This window comes from Molossus molossus, unplaced genomic scaffold (assembly GCF_014108415.1).
Source record: "Molossus molossus isolate mMolMol1 unplaced genomic scaffold, mMolMol1.p scaffold_m16_p_12, whole genome shotgun sequence".
Lineage (NCBI taxonomy): Eukaryota > Metazoa > Chordata > Mammalia > Chiroptera > Molossidae > Molossus > Molossus molossus.
This window is the reverse complement of record NW_023425347.1, coordinates 98283322-98304848: the sequence shown is the minus strand read 5'-3', so window position 1 is coordinate 98304848 and position 21527 is coordinate 98283322. Positions and strand designations below refer to the sequence as shown.

The 21527-nt window shown below is 46.5% G+C and overlaps 1 protein-coding gene across 1 annotated transcript; it reads left to right on the top strand.

The window, feature by feature from the left end:
- Nucleotides 1–7622: 7622 nt before the first annotated feature.
- Nucleotides 7623–19862, top strand: LOC118626182 (centromere protein S-like). The gene is made up of 5 exons (XM_036255574.1): nucleotides 7623–7739; nucleotides 10668–10791; nucleotides 11453–11486; nucleotides 17628–17694; nucleotides 19494–19862. The coding sequence occupies exons 1-5, from the start codon at nucleotides 7686–7688 to the stop codon at nucleotides 19632–19634; spliced, it is 420 nt and encodes a 139-aa protein (XP_036111467.1). The 5' UTR covers nucleotides 7623–7685; the 3' UTR covers nucleotides 19635–19862.
- Nucleotides 19863–21527: the final 1665 nt, after the last annotated feature.

Genomic DNA, 21527 nt, shown 5'->3' with positions numbered 1-21527 from the left:
ACATTGCCTTTTAAGCCCTAGCCATGGATGTCACATAGCAGTTTCAGCCTCATCACATCAGGAGCCAATCATAAGCCCCAGATTCAAGGGGAGGAGGATTAGACTCCACCTCTCAATGGTGGAGTGGCAAGGTTCTAGATGGAAGAGCCAGTGGGTCAGGAGATACCGTTTTGTTTTTTAAATATAATCAGCCTCATATGCTAACCTTGAAAAAATCAATTTGTTACTTGGGGAAGTTGGGAAGGCTGGCCCTATTTAGGAGTTTTCCTGAGGGTCTCATACAGTATAAATGGCATATATAAGAACACAGGAGCCCTGGCCGGTTTGGCTCAGCGGTTAAAGCATCGGCCTGTGGTCCAGAGAGACCCGGGTTCGTTTCCTGCTAAGGGCACGTACCTCGGTTGCAGTTTGTCCCCGGCCCTGGCTGGGTCATGTGGGTGGCAGCCACTCGATGTGTCCCTTTCATGTCACCAGGTTGTGCAAGTGGCAACCACTCGATGTGTCCCCTTCACGTCAATGTTTCTCTCTCTCTCTCTCTTTCTCTCTCTCCCTCCCACTATATCTGAACAGAAAAATGGGAAAATGTCCTAGGGTGAGGATAAAAAAAAGAACACAGGAGCACCCTGGCCCGTATGGCTCAGTGGACTGAGCAGCATCCCATGGACTGAGAGGTCCCAGGTCAACTCCCAGGCAGGGTACATGCCTGGTTTTCAGGCTTGATCCCCAGCAGGGGGCGTGCAGGGGGCAGCCAATCAACGTTGATGTTTCTCTCTAGTGGATGTTTACACCTTCCTCTTCCTTCCTTTCTCTAAAATCAATAAAAAATTATTTAAGCCCTGGCCGGTTTGACTCAGCAGTTAGAGCGTCGGTCCTGGTCCGCAGACCAATGAGTCGCGGGGTCGATTCCCGGTCAAGGGCATGTACCTTGGTTATGGTTGGTCCCCGGCCCTGGTGGGGTCGTGCTGGAGGCAACCAGTCAATGTGGCTCTATCACGTTGATGTTACTCTGTCGCTCTCTCTCTCTCTCCTTTCTATCTGATGATAAATATATATATTTTAAAAAATAGAATATAGTAGCTATCAATGTATGCCAGGCACCATTCTAAGTTAACTCATTTAATACCACCCTCTGAAGTAGGTACTATCTGCTCCACAATTCACAGATGAAGTACATGGATATTAAGTAACCTGTTCAAGGTCACATAGCTCCTGAAGAAGAACTAGAATTTGAACCCTGGAAATCTGGTACCAAAGTCTGCACAGTTAATCAATGAGTACAATCCATGTCCTCATCGGCATCTTTATTGTGTATGTACTATATGTCAAGCACTGCGTTGGGTACCATTGTCCATGCGTGAGAAAAATCAAAAGTCCTGACCTCATGAGCTTATAAAATACATATAACAGCCCTGGCCTGTGTGGCTCAGTTAGTTAAGCAACCCTGGTCAGGGCACATGCCCGAGCTGTGGGCTCCTCCTATAGCTGATTGATGTTTCTCTCTCATTGATGTCTCTCTATCTCCCTTTCCCTCTCTAAAATCAATATATATATATTTTGTCTGTTTGTTTTGTTTTATCCTCACCCAAGGACATTTTTGCATTTATCTTCAGATAGAGTGGGAGAGAGAGAAGGAGGAAGAGAGAGAGAGAGAGAGAAACATCAATGTCAGAGAGACACATCAACTGTTTGCCACCCACATGACCCCAACCAGGGCCGGGGACAAACTGCAACTGAGGTACGTGTCCTTGGTGGGAACTGAACCCGGGTCTCTCTGGTCTGCGGGCTGACGCTCTAACCGCTGAGCCAAACCGGCCAAGGCAATCAAATATATGTTTTAAAATACATATAATAGCTGATGGAGATTGATTTTGGGGGGGGGGGATCTCAACCTTTTCTTTCTTTCTTTCTTTTTTAGATTTTTAAAGATTAGTTTTAGTTACAGATGTTTCTCCTTTTTTCCCCACTTACACCTCCTCCTGATCCCACCCCCTCCCCCAGCATTGTTGTCTATGTCCATTGGTTATATATACATGCGTATAAGTTCTGTGATCTATCTCTTCTGTCCGCCCCGCCCCCCTCTTCTGAGGTTTGTCACATCCATGTTTCTGAGTCTATTTTGTTCATCAGCTTATTTTGTTCATTATATTCCACACATAAGTGAGATCATGTGATATTTGTCTTTCTCTGACTGGCTTATTTTGCTTAGCATAATACTCTTCAGGTCCCTCCATGTTGTCTCAAAGGATAAGAAATTTTTCTTCCCTACAGCTGCATAGTATTCTATTGTGTATGTGTACCAAAGCTTTTTTATCCACTCATCCATCTATTGATGGACACTTGGGCTGTTTCCAGATCTTAGCAATTATAAATGGTGCTGCTATGAACACAGGGGTGCATATCTCCTTTCTGATTGGTGTTTCAGGCTTCTTAGGATATATTCCTAGAAGTGGGATCACTGGGTCAAATGACAGTTCCATTTTTAATTTTTTGAGGAAACACCATATTGGTTTCCACAGTGGCTGCACCAGTCTGCATTCCCACCAGCAGTGTACCAGAGTCCCCTTTCTCCACACCCTCGCCAGCACTTGTTTGAAGATTTGTTGATGGCGGCCATTCTGACAGGTGCGAGGTGACACCTCATAGTCATCTTAATTCGCAGGAGATTGATTTTTGAATCAACATTTCTACAGTGCAATTTTAGGGAAAATAACTGATGACTGCTATTGAACTGAATGTTTATGGTACCCTATTTAATGCAGCCGAAGAGGATTCAGGAAACCCACAACTGTCTGCCTTATTTACGGTGAGAACAGAGACTCAAGAGAGGCTCCTCGTAATCAAATCTGGGCTCTTCCACTTCCTAGCAGTTTTACCTCCAGCAAAGTTCTTTAACCTCTGTGACCCTGCTCCCTCATATAAAAAAGGGGAGGTGAGGGCAGCTGAAATATAAAATGGGCACCTAGAACTAAGCCAGGAGCAAGTCAGTACTCGGGGTTACCTACCACCACCAGCAGCGGCCCACCCACCTTATTCCATTGGGTGGCTCAGTGCTGACATCTAGTGGCCAGTTTACACTACTCACTTCATCCAGGAAAAGTACTTCCAACCTAAAATGCTCATTTTCTGTAATGTAAAAGCTCAGCCCTGGGGCTTTTTCTTCAGACTCTAAAGTGCCTGGGTATTCCATAAGTGTCACTAGAATAATGTTCTTTCGCCCTGGGAAGCAACTGCTTTAAAAATGAGATAACATGCAAGGCACAAAGCATAGGAATGGCCTGGGAAATAATGGTTACTATTTCTTGAGCACTTATATGAGCAATTTAAACCTCACAACTAGCCCTCGCCAGTTTGACTCAGTAGTTAGAGCGTTGTCCTCTGGACTGAAGGGTCTTGGGTTGGATTCCCGGTCAAGGGCATGTACCTGGGTTGCAGGTCCGATCCTCAGTCCCAGGAGGCAACCAGTCGCTGTGTTTCTCTCACATCGATGTTTCTCTCTCTGTCTCTCTCTCTCTGTCTCTTCTCTCCCTTCCACTCTATGGAGGGGGGGGGGGAAATATCCTCAGGTGAGGATTAACAAAAATAAATAAATAAACCTCACAACTACCCCGTGAGGTGGGTACTGATTCCCCACTTTATGAATGAGGGGACAGGTTTGGAGAGGTTCTGTAATTTGCTCAGGGTCACAAGCCTGTGAAAGAAGCTAGGCTCTGAACCCAAGGTCTGGCCCTAGGGCTGAAGCTCCTCCCCCCTTACCATCCCACTCCACCCCTCCCAGCCCACCTTCTTTCCTGCTATAGGCCTGGGATGGATCACCTCCCAGCTTGCTGCTGGAGAGACCAGGTAGACACAGGGGTTAGGGAGCAGCTAGGGTCACAGGAGGGCAGAGTGAGCCTGCTAAGGCAGGGACAGCAGAGTAGGGAAATCCTGCCAGAGGTCTGCTCTGTGTGGCACTGAGGACCATCCCAGGAGACTGGAAACTGGGATTCCCCCAGGGAGCAGTAGGGAGAAGAGGCCACAGGCGCCTGTCTCTCAGATGCAGTGGAAATTGATCAGAAGGCCAATTCCTCCAGAAAGAGGTTCTCCATTCTTGGCCCTCTGCTCGCTTTTGGAGCTTGGGGGCACTTAAGAGGATGAGGAGGACAAGGAGTGGCTTATGTGCTTACCTTTAATTCCAAAAGAAATACATGCTTGTTTAAAAATGCAGACTACAGCCCTGGCCGGTTTGGCTCAGCCGTTAGAGCGTTGGCCTGCGGTCTGGAGAGACCCGGGTTTGGTTCCCGTTAAGGGCACGTACCTTGGTTGCAGTTTGTCCCCAGCCCTGGTTGGGTCGTGTGGGTGGCAACCACTCGATGTGTCGCTCTCACGTCGATGTTTCTCTCTCTCTCTCTCTCCCTCTCACTCTATCTGAACAAAATATCGAAAAATGTCCTCGGGTGAGGAAAAAAAAAGAGTAAAAATGCAGACTACAGAAATTTATAAAGTGAAAATTGTGAGAGCCCCTATCTGCCTTCTCTTCGACCCATTGCTCAGAAGTTAACTGTTTGTCATGTATCCTTCCTACTGTTTTCTATTCCTTTCAAGTATCCCACACCCTCCCTAGAGATCTGTGTGCTTTATTTCTTAAACAAAAATAAGATCATTTGGTACATACTGGTCTGCAAATTGCTTTCTCTCAATGTCATAGAAAACATCGTTCTATAAACTGCAATTTAAATGCATTAGAGCTTTGTGTTTCCAAGAACCCTTTATAGATTATTTTGAAGGATAAAATCCTGAGGTTATGTGAATAATCAACCCCCGTATCGTTGCATATTGAATCTCTGCCTCTTCAGCCCCCACCGCTTAGGAGTCAGCCGAGATGGGGGTGGGGGAGACTGCGAGTTATGCCTAAAGGAAACCCTGTGAGATTCCTTATCCACAGTTTCTCGCTCTTTTTCGTCTGTCCCGGACTTTCTCCGCAGACTAAGAGGGGAAGTTGGCTTCCAATTAAGTATAAATAAAATAAACACTGAGCACCCTGTCTGGCCGGTGTGGCTCAGTGGTTGGGCGTCGACCCATGTACCAAGAGGTCGCCAGTTTGATTCCCAGTCAGGGCACATGCCCAGGTTGTGGGCCTGATCCCCAGTGGGGGGCATGCAGGAGGCGGCCCATTGATGTTCTCTCTCATCGATGTTTCTATCTCTCTCTCCCTCTTACTTTCTGCTTTCTCACAACTCAATAAAGAAAAAATATTTTTTCAAAATAAAAAGAATATGTAACTAAATCTAGTTTATTTTAAAAAATCGGTGCTCGGCCCTGGCCGGTTTGACTCAGCGGTTAGAGCGTCGGCCTGCGGTCCGGAGAGGCCCTGGTTCGGTTCCCGCTCAGGGCACGTACCTCGGTTGCAGTTTGTCCCCGGCCCTGGTTGGGTCATGCGGTGGCGACCACTCGATGTGTCCCTTTCACATCGATGTTTCTCTCTCTCTCTTTCCCTCTCTCTCCCTCCCACTCTATCTGAACAAAAAATGGAAAAATGTCCTCGGGTGAGGATAACAAAGAATCAACTAATGAATGTGTGAATAAGTGAAACAACAAATCAATGCTTCTCTCTCTCGTAACAATAAATAAAAAAAAGTAAATAAATAAAATTTCAGGAATACTGCAAACCAGACAAACACAATCATTACTAAAAATTAAGGCACATAAACTTGGGCTTAAATAAATACATTAAAAGCAAAGGCGATGAAAAGTCAAAACTCATCACTTCCTAATTGTTACTACATCGTACATTTTTCTTCTATGTTCTTGACATTATTTACATCTATCAGACCTATATGGTGGATGCAGCATCCCTTCCCAATTCTGAATGGTAGTTTGAAATCTGCAATGGTGGAAGTATTTACACCAGGGAAATCAGCAAGTGCTACAAATCAGGGTTTGATTTGTTGTTGACTGTTACTGAAGTGAGAGGGAAAATGTTAATTATGAAGATTAGACTTGAATGTGTACCTTGTCTGGAGCCTTTTACATTGTGAATAGCACAAAACCCTGAGAAAATATTGTTCCAGTACTTGAATACTATTATTTGATTTGGCAAAGAGTTTCCTTGCTCACGTCACTGAGATATGAGTGAAGCTCTAGAAGGGCGAAGCTGGGAAGGTGGGAAATAACTGAAGGAACTGTGGAAGCATGAACATCCAAGGAGGGGTTTCACTGTTTCACTTAAGTTCTTCTTCTTTTCCTTCTTTTTAAAATATGTTTTTCTAAAAATTGATTCTAGAGAGAGGAAGGGAGAGGGAGAGAGAGAGAAATGCCAATGTGAGAAACAGTCAGTTGCCTCCTGTACACACTCCAACTGGGGACCAAACCTGCAACCTGGGCATGTGCCCTGAGCAGGAATCGAACCAGTGACCTTTTGGTGCACAGGCGGATGCTGAACCAACTGAGCCACACAGGCCAGGGCTCACTTAACTTCTTTTTTTAAAATCCTCATTCTAGGATATTTTTCTATTTATCTTCAGATAGAGTGGGAGAGAGGGAGAGAGAGAGAAACATCAATGAGAGACACACATCAATGAGAGACACATCGACCGTTTGCCTCTTGCATGACCCTGACCAGTGCTGGGGACAAACCTCAACTGAGGTATGTGCCCTTGACTGGAATCAAACCCACGACTCTTTGGTCCGTGGGCCCACACTCTAACTGCTGAGCCAAACTGGCCAGGGCAACTTCTTAAACATAAAGGAAAAAAATCAGTCAACATTCATATCAAAACTATACTCTTTTGTCAATGGCGGTGGAGAATTGCTGAATGGGATAGTAACCAAGCATTTATCCGTGGTCTGATTTTGTAACACACTGTTGTTGGCAGAATTATAAACACTCACTATGGATTTTGCAAGGCACACGGAAGTTAGAGCTGTATGGAAGCTATAATAAAGAATGTTGTGGAACAGCCCTGGCCAGTGTGGCTCAGCGGGTTAGGTGTAGCCCAAGCACTGGAAAGTTGGGGGTTGGATTCTGGTCAGGACACACAGCCATGTTGCTGTCTGGATCTCTGGTAGGGGGCATGCAGGAGGCAGCTGATTGATGTCATTCACACATGGATATTTCTCACTCTCCCTCTTCCTTTGTCTTTTTTTTTCTTTATTGATTTTAGACAGAGGAGAGGGAGAGGGAGAGAGAAACATGATGAGAGAGAACACTGATTGACTGCCTCCTGCATGCCCCCTACTGGGGATCGGGCCCACAACCTGGGCATGTGCCCTGAATGGGAATCGAACCAGCGACCTTTTGGTGCTGGGTTGACGCTCAACCACTGAGCTACACCGGCTGGACAGTCTTCCTCTTTCTAAAAAATAAATAATAATGTTGGGGAACAATGTTGTTCCCCTCCCCCCTCCCCCCTCCCCCCTTCCCCCTCCCCTCTCCCCGCTCCTTTTTCTAATACTGGTGTTAACCATTGTGCCAGGAACTGAACTTGGCCTGGGTGGCCGAGTCCCCTCGCCCAATAGAGCAGAGTGATTGGAGCTGACTGCGAAGGGCCCTTCCCAGAGTGGCCGCCAGGGGGCGCGCGCGAAGCACATGGAGCTTCGCGGTTTGTCCCTCCGCGCGGCCCGTCGCCGGCGCCGCGGCGGGAAAATCTGACTGCGCCGTCCGGGTCGCTGTCTACACGCACTCGCGCGGGGCTGGGTCGGCCGCTAGGATGGAGGAGGAGGTGGAGGGGGCCGAGGAGCAGCAGCGGTTCTCCTATCGACAGGTACAGGAACGCCGCGTCCCGGCTGCGCCGGGAGGATGGCGTCGAGTTTCTGGAGACGAAAAGCCCCGGAGGCCTCGGCCCGGCCTTGCCTCGGTGTCCGCCCGCCAGGGCCGGGGGGCGCGCGCCAGCTCGGCGGCCTCGGGGGGAGGTGGGTGCCGGAGACGGTTTCCACGGCAACGCGGGCGGGCGCGAAGCTCGCGGAGTGCGGCGCGCCGGCCCCCCGGCCCCCCGGCCCCCCGGCTTTGTGACAGCCCGCGCCCCTGCTCCGAGGGCCGAGTGAGGCTGCGATGCGAGCGTTACAGGGCGTCGCGGCGAAGGCTCAGCCCGTGCCCGGTCGTGGCACGAGCCCGACATGCTGGGCCCCGCGAGCGGCGCCCTCCCCGCTGCCGAGCCGGCCGGGGCCACCTGCGGGTGGGCGTTCGCGTCTCCGCCCCGCGGCTCGGGGCTGGCGTTACCTTTGCCGAGCTCGGTTTTCTTGCGTGGGAAGTCGGGGTCGATGCGGGTACTCAGGCCTTCCTTCCACCAGCCGCGGAGCAAGCACCGTGCGGCGGCGGCTGACAGCGCTGGAAAGAGGTGGAAAGCGAGGACCAGGTGACAGCCCCAAAGAGGAGGAACGGAAGGGACACGCGACTGAGCCCAGGACGTGGGGTTTCCTTCCTATGAAGTGTTACATTCCAGAAGCTGCTTTCCCGTCCTTTTATTTTGAGAAACCTTCGGGAAAAGTTGCAAGGCTGATGTGCCCAGTGCGCATACACCTCTCACCTCTCTTAGGTTGTGAACTTTTTGCTGTATTTGCTCCCTTGCCCCCCACACGAATTATTTAAGAATTAATGGCAAATATCTTGACGCTTCACGTTTACATTTTGAAACTTCAGTATGTATCTCCCAATAACATGGGCATTCCACAACGTAATCTTAGTTATTACACTCAGGAAGTTTAATACTGATGAAGTTTTATTATCATTAGATATTGTTCAGTCCATATTCAATTTCCCCAGTTGTCCCAAAGATTTTTTTTTTTTTAGTGGCCTTTTTCCCTTCCTCCTGGACCCAGTCAGGCAAGGATTATGCATCACAGTCAGCAGATCACAGTCAGCAGTGCTGTTTCTGTGGTCTTTTGGGGAACAGTTCTCCAGCTTTGTCTTTCATCACCGATGGTTTTGAAGAGTCCATTCGTGGCAGAAGTGTAGTGGAGATCAACTCTTGGAGATCTGGGGCGGTCCTTTCCTCCTTTTTCCTTTATTGACTTTTTTTTTTTTTTTTGAGAGAGAGAGAGAAACTTCAGTGAGAGAGAACATCGATTAGCCGCCTCCTGCATGCCCCCAACTGGGGATCAGGCCCCCAACCTGGGCATGTGCCCTGATCAGGAATCGAACCTGATGCATGGGTCAGCACGCAACCACTGAGCCACACGGGCTGGTCTGGGGCTGTCCTTTTCATTTCTGTATCCTCAGCTCCTAGTACCGGGCCTAGCTGTCAATAAACAATAAGTGCATACTGATTAAATGAGTAAGGCTGCAAAGATGGGCTGAGAATTTTATTTTTTATTAAGTTTATTGGGGTGATAGTGGTTAATAATATTATATGGGTTTCAAGTGTACAGTTCTATGATACATTATCTGTATATTGCACTGTGTGCCCACCAACCAAAGTCAGATCTGTCACCATGTATTTGACCTCTTGACTCCCTCCCTGTTTTCTGGGCTAAGGTTTTGGAACCTCATCCTCTATGCATTGGTGAGGAGGTTGAGGATCCTTCATTCAAGTAGCCTTCTTGGCACTGGGTGGATAGTAGTGAACAAAACTAATGGGGTTCTGCCCTTGAGGAGTTTAGAGTGTAGTGATTTAGCCTCTACTTATCTGTGGCATTGAAGAAGGCTCTTAGCTCAGTCCAGGAGGCTCAAAAGGAGGAGAGACAGAGAAAACTGCCTGGAGCATTCAGAAGGACCCCTGTCCCATTCTCTCACCCCTGACCCCACCCCACATATACCTAAAAAAGATTACCTTGGAGGGTCTTTATCCCTCCCAGGGTGATGATCCCTTTGTCTCCTTTGACCAAAGCCTCAATTTACCTAGCCTTGTGAGGTCTGAAACTAAGGAAGGTAGGGGCCTCACTTTCCTGCCTGTCCCTTACCCCGAGGTTGTGGACTTGTGTTCTTGCAGTTCCTCCTCATCTTGCATCTACTGTGAACACTTGCTGTCTTGGGTTCAGCTGTCACCATGTCCTGTTCACCTCTGTCTCCAGCACAGAGATGGAGCAAACACAAGCTAGTTAACATGAGATGGAGACCTTGGCTTAGCTTGTTTTGCTTCTCTACTCCGTTGCATGGGGAACAGAGATGTCTTCCAGCATCTAAAAGGATTGCTGAGAAGCTGTGATGGTCCAACACTCCAAGTAGGGTCAGGCGTGACCTCATGGGCCTTTCTGGTGTTGCCCTGATCATTCATCTGTCATCACATGCAAGCATGGGGATTCAGGGACTTGCAGCAGAGGGATGGGGTCCTTTTGCATTTACTTGATTCACCCTGGTCCAGGCAAGAAATCCCGGTCTGGTTTTTCGTTGTGTTCCCCAAGCACCCAGCATCTGCCTTTACTCGGTGGGAACTTGGCACTTACTTGTGGACTGAGTCAAGTCACGCAGATACGTTGCAAGGGCCATCTGACTTCTCTCCCCGTTGACCTGCCATCGTAATTCCTTATCTTTACTTGACCTAAATCATAACCATTAACCAGGAAGTAATGTTTCTACAAGTCACACTCCAGAGGGCCTCATTAATTTATTAGTACACTTGGAAAGTCACTGAGCCATTATGGAAAGTGCTGCAGGAATTGGACTGAGCAGACCCTCTCCTTGGTCTTAACTTTTTAAGATGGGAAAAGCTCTTCTTTGCAACCTCCCCCATGAGGTATTTTGGTTTTTGCTTCAGAGGCTGAAGGCAGCGGTCCACTACACCGTGGGCTGTCTCTGTGAGGAGGTGGCCTCGGACAAGGAGGTGCAGCTCAGCAAGCAGACCATTGCAGCGATTTCGGAGGTGACATTCCGACAGTGCGGTATGAAGCCCTGGCCTCCCTGCATGTGGACAGACGCCCAGAGGCTGGTTGCCGGGGAGAACTGAGGGGTGGGCGCTGCGGGGCGGGTCGCCACTGGCGTTGCTTCCTCTCCGGACACTTCAGAAAACAGTTCTTGGCTGTCAGATGGGTAGTTTATGAAAGAACTCTTTTTTTCTATTACACTAACACTGGGGCATTAGCACCTTCATTTTATTGTGTTTTAAACTGCCTGGAACATTAGACATAAAATTTTTTATTTCATTGCTTTATAACATTTTTATATCATCCATAGTTTATTTGACAGGTGAACTGGTGGCGTTGGTATTTGCTTGACTTCACAGGAAATTAATGTTCTCACAAGCCCTTACTTGTAGCAAAATGTAAAGTTAAGGGATAGTTTCTAGGAATGAAAGGTGCAGCCACAATTGCCAGAAAGCTTGTAATAAAGGGTCCAGGGTGCCAGAAGGACAAGGGGGTCATAATGAGTCACAGGCTGAAGGCACCTGTGCTGTGGGGCTCCCTGAAGTGCCTCTGGCACCTCGGGAAGGGTTTGTCGCGGCAGTCACCGTACGTGTTTAATGTGGACGTTGAGATCTCACTTTTCCTTCTGAAATAAGACTGAGGTACGGGTAGCTGAAGCACATCTCTTTTTCTCTTTCAGATAACTTTGCCAAAGACCTTGAAATGTTTGCAAGGTGGGTAAAGAGCCTGATTATCTGCTGCTGTGTTTGTTTACATTCTATTGATACTCCATCTGGTGGTCTATTTCAGGAGAGCTGTAGCTGTTCATTTAAAAGAAATTTTTTTTGTATTTTGTGGAAGCTCATCTCTAATCATGATTCCACAAGAATATAACATCTGCTTTAATCATGTCCATTCAGACTTGATTTGGCATTTTTTGAAGTTTTCCAAGTATTTTTTGTTGAGAACTGAAGTTATTCAGTTCCAGGTTAAAAAGGCATGAGTAATGTCTCTAGAACTCGGAATGTGCGGGGCACACGTGCTTTTAAGATTCTTTCTGCAGGATGGTGTGATCCCAGGGCCCGGGCCTGAGCCGGGAGCTGGGCTGCGCTGTGCTCCAGGCGGTGATTGCTGGCAGGTGGCTGGATAAAGACAGCACGGTCCACATCAGGCCTCATCTGCCACGTTGTTCCCAGTGAGACTACACTCCTTGAAAAGGGGGTGACTTGCTTTCAGCTGGCAAAGCTGTAGCCTTTACAGGTGATTTATGCTCATGTCTTCAATTAGTACCTCAGGTAATTGAAAACAATTGCAACGAATTGCTTTTATGAAGCGGTTTGAATGACTAAGGCCTGAAAGGGCCAAAGCTTTTCTAATTTGCTACCATTTCTGATTTGGCGCCAGCCTCTCCCACAGCCCACCCTTTTCACCTTGCTCCTGGTAGCTCTTTGCTTCTCGGGTGAATACTTTGAATGCATTAAAGCAGCCGGTTCTCAGGGGGCAGGCTCTAAATCTTTCCCATTCCTGCATCCGAGTCCCTAAAAACTGCTTAGCATCTTCAGCTTGGGCAAAAGGGATAATATTATGGGATACTGATAGCTCATGTGCTTTATTCATTGTTAATTCAGGCGGTTGTCCCTTATACGTGGCCCATTATCCCCCCCCCCCCCGTGTCTCCTGTGAAATAACATTTATCATCTCACTTGCCATTTCTTTTCTTCCTTTTTATTTTGAAAATATAACTTTTTTTTTTATTACAAAGGGAGACACAAAAGTGTAAATAAGTTGCCCTGGCTGGTGTGGCTCAGTTGGTTGAACATTGTCCCATGCTCCAAAAGGTCTCAGGTTTGATTCCTGGGGTTGTGGGCTTGATCCCTAATAAGCCATATCTCTCTTATCCATGTTTCTCTCTCTCCCTTTTCCTTCCTCTCGCTCTAAAATCAATAAAATGTATTTAAAAGTGTGTAAATAAGTAGACAAATGATTATTAGATTTGAAGGGAAAGTTTTGTCAGTGCAGAGCAGGTTTCTCCACTTCAGCACAGTTGCCCTTCGGACAGCATCATTCTTGTGGTGGGGTCGGTCCTGTGCACTGGGGAGTGTGCCAGCCAGTAGTCTGTCCCCATTTTTGTGCTAACTATGGGGAAGACAATGAACATTTTTAAATGTTTCTGCAAAAACATTAGAAATAAAAATGAGTCTGGCCCTGGCCGGTTTGGCTCAGCGGTTGGAGCGTCGGCCTGCGGTACAGAGAGACCCGGGTTCGGTTCCCACTAAGGGCACGTACCTCAGTTGCAGTTTGTCCCCTGCCCTGGTTGATCGTGAGGGTGGCAGCCACTCGATGTGTCCCTTCACGTCGATGTTTCTCTCTCTGTCTCTTCCTCTCTCTCCCTCCTGCTCTATCTGAACAAAAAAATGGAAAAATATCCTCGGGTGAGGATAAAAAAACTAAAATAAAAATGAGTCTGGCCGGTGTGGCTCAGTGGTTGAGCACTGACCCATGCGCCAAGGGGTTGCCGGTTGGATTCCTGGTGAGGACACAAGCCCAGGTTGTGGGCCCAGTCCCCAGTGGGGGGCATGCGGGAGGCTGCCATTTGATGTTCTCTCTCATTGGTGTTTTCTATCTCTCCCTCTCACTTCCTCTCTTTCTAAAATCAATAAAGGAAAAAAAATGAAATTAGAAATATTTAGCACAGTAATCATTGAGTGCTCAGTTCCTTTGTGTTTTTATAATTACATTAAAAGGTCAAGCCCTGGCTGGTTTGGCACAGCAGTTAGAGCGTTGGCCTGCGGTCCAGAGAGACCCGGGTTCGGTTCCCGCTAAGGGCATGTACTTCGGTTGCAGTTTGTCCCCGGCCCTGGTTGGTCATGTGGGTGGCAGCCTCTCGATGTGTCCCTTTCACGTCGATGTTTCTCTCTCTTTCTCTTCCTCTCTCTCCCTCCCACTCTATCTGTACAAAAAATGGAAAAATGTCCTCGGGTGAGGATAAAAAATAAATAAAAAATAAATAAATAAATAAATAAATAAATAAAACATGTTTTAAAAAAAAAAAAAATGCCCTGGCCAGTTTGGCTCAGCAGTTAGAGCGTCGACCTGCGGTCCAGAGAGACCCAGGTTCGGTTCCCGCTAAGGGCATGTACCTCAGTTGCTGTTTGTCCCCGGCCCTGGTTGGGTTGTGTGGGTGGCAGCCACTTGATGTCTCCCTTTCACATCGATGTTTCTCTCTCTCTCTCCCCTTCCTGCTCTATCTGAACAAAAAAAATGGAAAAATGTCCTCGGGTGAGGATTAAAAAAAATAATAATAAAATAAAAAAATAAAAGGTCGAATTTTGCCCTGGCCAGTGTGGCTCGGCGGTTAGAGCATTGTCTCGAGGACGAATGGGTTGAAGGAATATACCTCAGTTTCAGTTCGTGCCGGGCTCTGGTGGGGGTCGTGTGGGAGGCAGCAAGTCAATGTGTCCTCCTCCCCTCCCTCCCACTCTATCTGAAGATAAATAAAAAAATATCCTCGGGTGGGGATTGAAAAAAAAAAAGGTTGGGTTTCTTTTCCTGAGTATGGGGGGAAAGTGGTGTGTGTGTGTCACTTAGACTGTAAGCCCCACTAGGGAGGACATCCTCTAAATAAAGGAGTCTGTGTGAAGGCTGTCAGCTGCTGTTCTGTAGGTGAGACCATCTGAGGACTTACTAACTATAGGCGCTGCCTCAGCTTCTGCCATGTCCATGCGTGTACTCGCTGCCCTCAGACTTGCTCCCAGGGCCCCGAGAGAACGCGTGTACTCGCTGCCCTCAGACTTGCTCCCAGGGCCCCGAGAGAACGCGTGTACTCGCTGCCCTCAGACTTGCTCCCAGGGCCCCGAGAGAACGCGTGTACTCGCTGCCCTCAGACTTGCTCCCAGGGCCCTGAGAGAACGCGTGTACTCGCTGCCCTCAGACTTGCTCCCAGGGCCCTGAGAGAACGCGTGTACTCGCTGCCCTCAGACTTGCTCCCAGGGCCCTGAGTGAACGCGTGTACTCGCTGCCCTCAGACTTGCTCCCAGGGCCCTGAGTGAACGCGTGTACTCGCTGCCCTCAGACTTGCTCCCAGGGCCCCGAGAGAACGCGTGTACTCGCTGCCCTCAGACTTGCTCCCAGGGCCCCGAGAGAACGCGTGTACTCGCTGCCCTCAGACTTGCTCCCAGGGCCCCGAGAGAACGCGTGTACTCGCTGCCCTCAGACTTGCTCCCAGGGCCCCGAGAGAACGCGTGTACTCGCTGCCCTCAGACTTGCTCCCAGGGCCCTGAGTGAACGCGTGTACTCGCTGCCCTCAGACTTGCTCCCAGGGCCCTGAGTGAACGCGTGTACTCGCTGCCCTCAGACTTGCTCCCAGGGCCCTGAGTGAACGCGTGTACTCGCTGCCCTCAGACTTGCTCCCAGGGCCCTGAGAGAACGCGTGTACTCGCTGCCCTCAGACTTGCTCCCAGGGCCCTGAGAGAACGCGTGTACTCGCTGCCCTCAGACTTGCTCCCAGGGCCCTGAGAGAACGCGTGTACTCGCTGCCCTCAGACTTGCTCCCAGGGCCCTGAGTGAACGCAGGAGCAAATTTTCTCCGAAGACTCAGCCTTTGTCTTAATTTTATGTTGTTTTTTATAATATTCCTGTTTCAAAGTTTATCACTGAATGAAATTGGTCTTTCCAGAAGGTCAGCTTGGTTTATCCTGTGGTTTTGAGCTTTCCTTTTCATCCAGTCTCTACTTCTAGAACTACGGTCACCGTGAGAAGTCTGCAGTACCTACTGTTTGGGCTTCTCATAGCAGTCAGAGTTCTAGACGTTTTCAGTGGTCTTTGTAGGCTGGCTGGGAAGCTAACCAGTATTTGAAACATTGTTTCTGTGAGAAAATACATTTAAATAGTCAATTCACCTATAAACTTTGGAAAATCATCTCTCAGTTTAGGTATGACTTTCACTTATTTAGCTTTGAAATCTCTAGTCACCTAGTAATGTGTTAAAGATGCAACATTTTGAAGTAGATAGGTATTCTGTAGAAATAAACTCGAGGAACATTTTGGGAATAATTTCTAAAACCTATGTTGCTAAAAGCGTTAGACGAAAAATCACTTAGTTCTTTTCCCTAGAAATTTTCAGTATGCTGCTTCCTTTTACTCATTCCTTTTACTGCACTTGACCAAGAATAAAATTCTGACACAGCAGCCTGATGGCGTTATTGAGGTGAGGGCCACACTGTGTCCACGGCGCTTACCCTTCACCCAGGATGTCTGGACGGGCTTTGCACCTTGTGGCTGCTCGTGTACCACCTGTCTGACCTCCCCCCTCCATCCTGGTCCTCGCAGGTGGCTGACTGGAAGTTTTCTCCTGAAGTGGATATTATCATCTCAGGACAGGCAGATATTATACATCATGATGAGATGACGTGATATTTGCACTTTTAGCAGGATGTGAAGGAATAATTTGGCCAAATTATGGAGTATAATTTCTGTGTGACTTTATCTGTAATTTAACAGATACTCAGCATTGACTACTATGTGTTGGCCACTTTGTTAGTTATTAAGAATACAAAGAAGCCCTGACCGGTTTGCCTCAGCGGTTGGAGCGTCAGCCTGCGGACCTGAGAGTCCTGGGTTTGGTTCCCGCTAGGGGCACGTACAAAAAAAAAATAAAATTTTTTTTTAAAGAGTACAAAGATTCCAATATATTCATATGTACAGAGTTCCTACTTATTTTTAGAGGAAGTTAGAAATGGCAAGAAAGGGTGTAGAGTCTTAAATTATTATTTATTTAAATAATACTTTATTTATTTTTAGAGAGAGAGGAAGGGAGAGGGAGAGATAGAAACATCAATGAGAGAACATCTATTGGCCGCCTCCTGCATGCTCTCCACTGGGAGTTTGGCTCACAACCTGGGCATGTGCCCTGACCGGGAATCAAACTGGCGACTTCTTGGTGCATGGGGTGACGCTCAACCACTGAGCCACATTGACTGGGCAGAGTATTAAATCATTGAATAGAGCGTATCTCATTACCTTAATTTTTAAAAATTTATTGATTTGAAGGAGAGAGAGAGAGAAACGTTGATTTGTTCCACTCGTTTATGCATTAATTGGTTGCTTCTTGTATGTGCTGTGACTGGAGATTGAACTCACAACCTTGGCGTATCAGGATGACACTTTAACCAACTGAGCTACCCGGCCAGGGCTCAAATGACCTTTTAGAGCAAAGGTGAGGGGACTGGAATGAGAATTTGAGTCCAAGTTATGAGCAAGAAATAGATTCCTGTATAAAGAATGTTTTTTGTTCTAACCATGCTCTTGTGGAGGGAACGCATTCCCTCCTCGTTGGGAAATGGGATATTAGGAGACAGCGACAGAAGCTTTTTCCTATAATTTAGCTCTTGGAGAAAAGCTTCAGGATCTTGGTCTAAGTGAAGCCATGCCTCATGGACATTCTCTTTATTCTTCTATCTAATGTCTCTTTTAAGCAGAGGTGATCTTTGTATTGTAAGACTGCCGTTTTCTCTTTTCAACAAAGGTGCACAGTGACCTTGCTTTTTCTGTGGTGCTTGCTGTGACCATTGTGCCAAGCAGGGCCCTTCCCAAGGTTAATGCCTCAGACTCCTTCCCATGCTTGTATTCCTCAGGCACCCTTGGCCTGCAGTGGAGGTGGACAGATGGGCTTCTGCTTTCTCGCGGTCTCTTTATTTAATTGGTATCGTGGCTAGTCACTTCATTCATTTTTGTGTCACTGTTGCTTAATGACCATAATCTGAAAAGATGGGCTACTTAGAGATCCTTGCTAGCCTGAAGTCTGACCATGAACTTTTGTGTTTCTCAAACTAAATAATACCAAATATTTTGGTGAATTGTTTCTGCCCTTTCTACAGACATGCGAAGAGAAGCACAATTAACACAGAAGATGTGAAGCTCTTAGCCAGGAGGAGTAATTCACTGGTGAGAGATGAATTTCTTTCCTCACTCCCCTTTCCCATCAGAATACATTATTCCCAATTAATCACTTGCAGCCATGAAGTGATTCCCCAGGGCACCTTGCATTAAAAACGAGAGATGGTTGAACCATTCAGACCTGCCTGTAATTTATAGTCTTTCTTTCATTAAGATGGATCTTGCCAAGCCAATTTGAAATTTTCTAATCAGCACTCTCTGGATTTCATAGTTTGCCTTTTTGTAATATCTCAAAACTTTGGTCCCATGTTTCATTTATAGCATTTATAGCATGATGTCAGAGACGGGTCGCAGGCTAGAGTGTATGGGGATAGTCTCATCATAGTGGCCCAGAGGCCAGGTGTGGAAGGAGTGTCTGTGTATAGCTGGGATGGGCAGGAAATACTGTATCTTTTCACTGGAGTCTAGAAGTCATCTTGACCAAGCCCTCATTTTATAGGTGATGCTGTGGTCATCCAAGCCTGTGAGGTTTCCTGACTTAGTCTGATCCTAGCAGTTAAATTACTTTCTGCTCCTCCTCAGAATGTGAGCTCTACGAGGGCAGCCATTTCTGTCTTCTCTGCTCCATCTGCTGTGCCTGGAATAGGGCCTAGCACATAGTAGGTGCTCAATAAATTGTTGTTGCATGACTTTCTATAGAAATTGACTGTTCACAGGGGGCTTTTATGGATATTTAACATATATTATCTAAGCCTCACAACCACCCTATAGGGTTTTTAACAACACTACTTATTAGCTCATTTTATAGGTCAGGCAACTGGAGTTGATAACTTGCCAAAATTAAATAGGAAGCTCTCTGGTTGACAGCTGACCCTTGACCTTCTAACCCTGAATTAGTGCCTTTTCTACTAGGCTCTTTTCAGCCTTTGCTCTTCTAACATTTTTTCTCCAAAGTTTAAGTCAAGGTTAAGGCTTTTATGATTCCCAAGTAAAATAGCTGAGATGCCTGGTGGTGCTGTGTATCACAGAGAGATCTCTCTCTTTGTAAATTCTGTCATAGCTGTTACTTGGTCAGCTGCAGTGAGCAGGTTCTATCTTTGCAAAGGAATGGTCAATGCAGGTACTCTTAGAGTATTAATTGTGAAATTATCTGCTGTTGTTTATTTGTTTACATCAGAATACTGTTTTTATTTATTTTTTATTGAAAGTATTACGGATTTCCCTCTCTTTTACTCCATTGACCCCTCCTTCCTGTTCCCACCCCCTCCTGCCTTCTGCACACTGTTGTCTGTGTCCATTGGTTATGCATATATGCATGTAAGTTCTTTGGTTTATCTCTTCCAACCCCTCCCACCCCTCATCCTGTTTTTATTTTGGACTCTTAATTTTTTTATGTGACAGAAACGTATTAATGAAGACATGCAACTAAATTTGTGCATTTAACTAAATCCTCCCTGAAGACAGGGACCTTGTCTTATTTACCTGTATCTCTAGTATGTGGTACATAATAGTTGCCAAACAGTTTTTATTGGATAAATTGGGGGGAATTTGACCTAATTTGTGCGTGGTAAAGTGTATTTGTGACTGGCATGTCTTCTGCAAGCTCCAAGTTTCAATTCATTGATTACTCAAGGAAACTCTTTCCTGTTTGATAGCATATGTGAGCAGCAGTGAGTTGATTTTTGTAGTTGATTCCTGCTACCAGAAAAAATTTGAAGCTCTGTTTAGCTGTAAGGAATCTTTGGGTGGAAGTGGTTGGGAGAGGGTGTAGACCCTCCTCCCCCGTCTCGGCTTATTAAAATGGCTTTACAACCAGAGAAAACCATAATTTTTAAATTTTTTTGTAGCTAAAATACATCACAGGGAAAAATGAAGAAATCACTCAGTTTAATGTAGAACAAAAAGCAAAGAAGAAAAAGAAGTTAGAGGATGAAAACAAAGATTCACTGGAGCCAGCAGAGGCTGGAGGAGTGAGAAGTGAGAATTAAACCCTGTCACCTTCCGAAGAGCAGCCCTCAGCATGTTGCCACAAAAGAAACTTTGAAGGGATAAGTGGAGATTAAAAAAAACACGGCAAGGAGGCTTGTTGTGCTGTGATCTCTTAAGTCATTGACCACAAGGGCTAGTTTTGAAGATAACTGGAAATGCTTAAGCAAAATACTCCTGTCCCGTGTCTTACTGAAGCCCATAAAAAAGGTTCGTGTTTGAAGAGTATATAGAAGAAATTATATCTATTGCAATTAATAAAATTGTGTTAGCAATTAAATATGGTTGATTTTTTCCAAGCAAAAATCAGTTTCTTTGTTCTCTTACATAATTTTTCAGTCTGACAATTCCTGAAAGCTGAATAAAGCTATATTTATTTAGTTCTTTTGATTACCAATGTTTTAAACCTGTGTCACTTGTGATCACAAGGTAAAAAGGGTGGTGCTGGGAAATGATCCTTTTAATCTTTTTTTTTTAAATATTTTTTCTATTGATTTTAGAGAGAGGAAGTGAGAGGGAGAGAGAGATAGAAACATTGATGAGAGAGAACATCTCCTGCATGCCCCCCACTGGGGATTGGGCGCACAACCTGGGCATGTGCCCTGATTGGGAATCCAACTGGTGACTTCCTGCTGCATGGGTTGATGCTCAGCCAGTGAGCCACACTGGCTGGGCTCCTTGGCTTATTTTGTAATTAAACTGTGGTTCTGCTGGGAAGAAGTTTTCCTTGAGAGGAAAACCTGGTCTACGACTCCAAACACTTCAATGTGTTGTCCTCTGTTTTAGCTTGTGAAAGGTGACGTTTCCAGGAGCCTCAGTTCTGCTCTTTGGGGTTTCTTAGAGGTCCAGGGCTTGCCTCTTCCCTGTTGGGGCAGCGGTCAAGAGAAGGGACTGGCATTTATAGAGCCTGTTCTGTGTGCCAGGCCCTGCTCTGGGTGCTCCGTATCATACTGCACTGGAGCCCGTTCAGGGCATACCTGCTTATCCCATTTCACTAATGGGCAAGCTGCAGCTTGAAGAGGTTAACAATTGCCCAGCATCTACTGACCGGTAGAGACTGTATACATTCGGGGTGCTGACTCGAGGGGGTAAGAGGAAATAGGGCATGCATTTGGGATAGCATTTTTACCATCCATGCCCAAATATGATTAGCAAAAGACACCCCTAAGTCTGATTGTCAGAGGTGGTAAGCTGCGGTCATAGTAAAGCATTGAATTAAAACTTTAGTTTCAGCTTCTGCAGATAACGAATCACTTGATCTTAGATGCTAATTGTAATACCTGTGTGTCATATCAGTGAAGGAAAAGGGAATCGCACACTTTCTGCACTGAAGACATACTGTTCTTTCATTTGTGGAGTATGGATCCTATCCTTAGCGAGGAGTAACCGTGCCGTCGGGTGGATGGCATGTTATACATGCGAGGTGCTGAGAATGTGTAATGAGGCCATCGAATAAAATCTGCAAAATACAGTAAGGATGTAAGATGCTGGTTGAGCTGCCATGACTCTCCCATCTGCAAGTATGTCTCAAGAAGTTGAATATCGTTTATGGGAATCCTATTGGGCAAAACTAAGCAATGTGCAGTGAGTGTGTGAGCCAAGGGTCCTCTGGCCATGGCGAGTTTAAAATGGAAATTTCCCTTGTGGAGTATGCACCAGGCCTTTGGAAAACTGAAAACATCAATGCTCATGTCTGGGAAGAGCTGTCAGTACTTTGGTTGCTTTACTTCCACTTAGAACCTTGCCTTGGATATTGGTCATCTTTGGTAGGTGTGCGGTGGATAGTTCAGATTTTAGTAGCGATCTCAGTTGGGGGCAGAGGGGCTGTGCATTTGTTTGTGATTCCAAAAGTGAGACCTGTGAGGAAAAGCCAGGAGGTGACACAGAGGAGGAAG

What these genes read in the sequence shown, in the direction of transcription:
- LOC118626182 (XM_036255574.1), top strand. Translation starts at nt 7,686, where the DNA reads ATGGAGGAGGAGGTGGAGGGGGCCGAGGAGCAGCAGCGGTTCTCCTAT. An exon ending in GGTGACATTCCGACAGTGCG is followed by an intron (nt 10,792 to 11,452) that starts GTATGAAGCCCT and finishes TTTCTCTTTCAG; the next exon opens with ATAACTTTGCCAAAGACCTT. An exon ending in CCAGGAGGAGTAATTCACTG is followed by an intron (nt 17,695 to 19,493) that starts GTGAGAGATGAA and finishes ATTTTTTTGTAG; the next exon opens with CTAAAATACATCACAGGGAA.